Source organism: Hippopotamus amphibius, chromosome 3, assembly GCF_030028045.1.
Source record: "Hippopotamus amphibius kiboko isolate mHipAmp2 chromosome 3, mHipAmp2.hap2, whole genome shotgun sequence".
NCBI lineage: Eukaryota > Metazoa > Chordata > Mammalia > Artiodactyla > Hippopotamidae > Hippopotamus > Hippopotamus amphibius.
The window spans coordinates 112,193,362-112,197,348 of NC_080188.1; the positions used below are offsets into that span (position 1 = coordinate 112,193,362).

A 3,987-nucleotide genomic window follows, 5' to 3' on the forward strand; every position below is an offset into this window, starting at 1 on the left:
GTATGTAATTATATTTTAATACTGCTATATGAAACTATGGATAGCTGTTTAATATAGTGGAAATGTATGTTCAATCTATGTTTCTTAGAATCACAGATATTAGAAGTGCATCTTCTTTAGTGAAAAACTTCTTTGTTTTGAAAATGAATCCATGGCTCACATATTAATTTTATGTGGTGGTTACTTATCAAAAGAGTACAAAGAAATATTTTGAAAGAAATAAAGCGTGTTGTGAGGGCTAGCTAGGAAAATCTAATTGTTAAAACAGGGACATAAAGTGTTAATAACCTTTTCTACTCAACAAGCCACAAAGATTTCCTTTCTTTTCTGGGCCCTCCTCTTGGTCTTTTCAGAATTTCCTTACTAATGACACAAGGAAATAACACTGAAATGACTGAATTCTTTCTCCTGGGATTTGGTTCCGGACACAAGTATTGGTATGTCCTCTTCACTGTATTTCTAGTCAACTATGTGACCTCCATGGTGGGTAATATTGGAATGATCCTACTCATCAACACAGATTCCAGACTCCAAACCCCCATGTACTTCTTCCTACAGCATTTGGCTTTTGTTGACATCTGTTATACCTCTGCTATCACTCCCAAGATGCTGCAAAACTTCATAGAAGAAAACAAATCAATATCATTCAAGGGTTGTGTCATGCAGTTATTGGTTTATGCAACATTTGCGACCAGTGACTGTTACCTCCTGGCTGCTATGGCAGTGGACCGTTATGTGGCCATCTGTAACCCACTTCACTATCCCATCGTCATGTCCCAAAGAGTCTGCATCCAGTTGGTAGTTGCTTCATATGTCATGGGCTCAATAAATGCTTCTGTGCACACAGGGTTTACATTTTCACTGGTCTTCTGCAAGGGCAATACCATCAATCACTTTTTCTGTGATGTTCCTCCAATTCTCACCCTTTCATGCTCCAACATTGACATCAACATCATGCTACTTTTTGTCTTTGTGGGATTTAACTTGATGTTCACCGTGGTCCTCGTCATATTTTCCTACGGGAATATCATAGCTGCCATCTTAAAGATCTCTTCTGCTGCAGGGAGGAAAAAAGCCTTCTCCACCTGTACCTCCCACCTGACAGCTGTGACCATTTTCTATGGAACCCTCTCTTACATGTACTTACAGGCTCATTCTAATAATTCCCAGGAGAATATGAAAGTGGCCTCTGTATTTTATGGCATTGTGATTCCCATGTTGAACCCCCTGATCTACAGTTTGAGAAATAAGGAGGTAAAGGAAGCTCTAAAAGTGATGAAGAAAAAATTCTTCTAGATTGGACCCAAATTCTCAGCACATGAAAGCATGCAGTAGAGATGTTTGACCACTATTTAAAATTTCTGAAATAAACAACATGTTCACATCATAAACCAGTGCTACCTCCGTCAACAGATAATTTCTTTGAATGCAGGAAATATAGTAACATCTCATAGGACTAACTTTCCCATGCATTTAGTTTGAGAAACATACCCCATACTACCCATAGAAATGTGGCTTTATTGAGAGTATTTAAAACATTAAGTATGTATGGACTTGACAAAGTATATAGTTATTATTTCAAACGTATTTCAGATTTAGTCTTGAAGACTAGAAAAACCCAATTTTGTATGTAGTCCATATTAAAATTGGGGTTTATGATTTCTTGTGCATTTAAACAAGTTCCCTAAATTGTCTTCAAAGAGGCTCCTTGTATTGTCTCTTCCAATTATTGCTTATACCTGAAAACAAATGTACTGCTTTGAAAAGAACCTTTTGACTCAGGCTGTTATACTTTCTACCTAATATGCTTTTACTAGTTACCTTCTCTAACACTTGAAAACACCTATTTCTTATGTGATAGCAGGACTTCGTTTTGATAACAGCCAATGTAACTTCATTAGTTAGCCTGTTGATTCTGAATCCATCTCTATCTCGCATAAGGTAAGGAAAGTCTTGGAAACATTTTCTACATACATCTCCATTAGATATAGAAAATCTACAATGTAGTTGTATTTTAAAGCCCAAAACATTGTCATTCATTTAGGAAAGATATACCAATTATTTTAATTCAGACAAATAACTTTAAACTATAGAAATTCAAAGAGAAATTCAGGTGGCCAAGAGCCTTTTGAATGAAGAAGATAAACTCTTTACAAAAAAGTGTTAGTAGATAGATTCAGTGTAGGTGACGGAAACCCACACATGAATCTAAAGATGCCATGCTAGGACATGTAAGCAAACTAAATGTCCATCAACAGAGGAATGGATAAAGAAGATGTGGTACATATATACAATGACATATTACTCAGCCATGAAAAAGAATGAAATAATGCTATTCACAGCAATATGGATGGACCCAGATATTTTCATACTGAGTGAAGTAAGTCAGACAGAGACAGACAAATATCATATGATATCGCTTATATGTGGAATCTAAACAAGGTTACAAATGAACTTATCTACAAAACAGAAATTGTTACAGATGTAAAAATAAACTTATGGTTACTGAGGTGGGGTTAAGGGAAGGGGAAGAGATAAGTTGGAAAAATGGGACTGACACATATACACTACTATATATAAAATAGATAACTAATAAGGACCTACCATATAGCACAGGGAACTCTACTCAATACTCTGTAATGGCCTATATGGGAAGAGAAGCCAAAAAAGAGTGGGTATATGTATATGTATAATAGATTCACTTTGATGTACACCTGAAACTAACAAAACATTGTAAATTATACACTAATAATTTTTTCAAAAAAATGATGCCATGCTAGCTAGATGAAAGAACAAGTTTCACATTAAAATAATACTAGTCAATCTAATTAACTGGTAAGAAGATGCACTATTAAATAACAACACAAGGAGCATTTGGCAAAAAAAGAAAAAGATTTTTTTTTCAAATACAGTGTCCTTCATAAATTGTAAGAGAAGAGAAAAACTAACCTGCAGTCAGTGTAGCATAATCGGAATCTCCCCAGCAAACTCAGTCTATAAAGGAAGAGATCTTCTCCCCAGGGCAGGTCCAAGTATCTTCAATGACCAGCACCAGGGACAGTAGTTGGAGAATCATGGAAAGTAGGCACAGGATATCCTGGGACCCTGGAGGGGAAAATTGGAGTCTAATATACAGCATGATGATTATATTTAAAATACTATATGGTATACTTGAAATTTGCCAAGCAGGTAAAAGGTAAGCATGAAAGAAAGAAAAGAAAGAAGAAAGACAGAAAGAAGGAAGGAAGGATGGAAGGAAGGAAGGGAGGAAAAAGAAGAAAGCAAGAAAACAAGAGAGAAAGAAAGAAAGAAAGAAAGAAAGAAAGAAAGAAAGAAAGAAAGAAAGAAAGAAAGAAAGAAAGAAGGAAGGAAGGAAGGAAGGAAGGAAGGAAGGAAGGAAGGAAGGAAGGAAGGAAGGGAGAGAGGAAGGAAGGAAGGAAGAAAGAACGAATGAACGAAAGAAAGAAAGAAGGGGAGAGAAAGGGAGAAGGAGAGAGGGAGGGATGGAGGAAGGAAGAAAAGAAGGAAGGAAGGAAGGAAGGAAATGATAACTGTGTGAGATGATAGATATGTTAGTGAGGTTGACTGCAGTGATAAATTCACAGTGTGTACCTGTATCAAAGTATCAACTCATACACCTTAATAATATACAAATTTTACAAATTTTACCTTAGTAAAACCAGGAGGAGAAATGATAAAACAAAGAAAAGGTACAGGTACAAGTCCAGGTATCCAAATTAGAAATAGGGTGCAAAGTGGAGAATCACATAGTACTCTGCATTCAGTACTGAGGTGAAAGAAATCCCAAAAGGAAATATTTCGAAATCCCAAATAGGAGGAAAGAGTTGATCTGGGTTCTGACCAGGGAATGATAAGCAATTGTTCATACTTGTCCAAGAGAGAAACTTCTTTTCAAACACTGTATAGAAGAGTAATGATCTGGTGTTGCATGATCACGTATGTTTCATAAATAATCAGATGTACGTT

The 3,987-nt window shown here is 36.1% G+C and overlaps 1 protein-coding gene across 1 annotated transcript; it reads left to right on the forward strand.

Moving 5' to 3' along the window:
* The first annotated feature begins 366 nt into the window (after positions 1 to 366).
* Positions 367 to 1,304, forward strand: LOC130850050 (olfactory receptor 5AK2-like). The gene has a single exon (XM_057729379.1). The coding sequence runs from the start codon at positions 367 to 369 to the stop codon at positions 1,294 to 1,296; it is 930 nt and encodes a 309-aa protein (XP_057585362.1). The 3' UTR covers positions 1,297 to 1,304.
* The last annotated feature ends 2,683 nt before the right edge of the window (positions 1,305 to 3,987 follow it).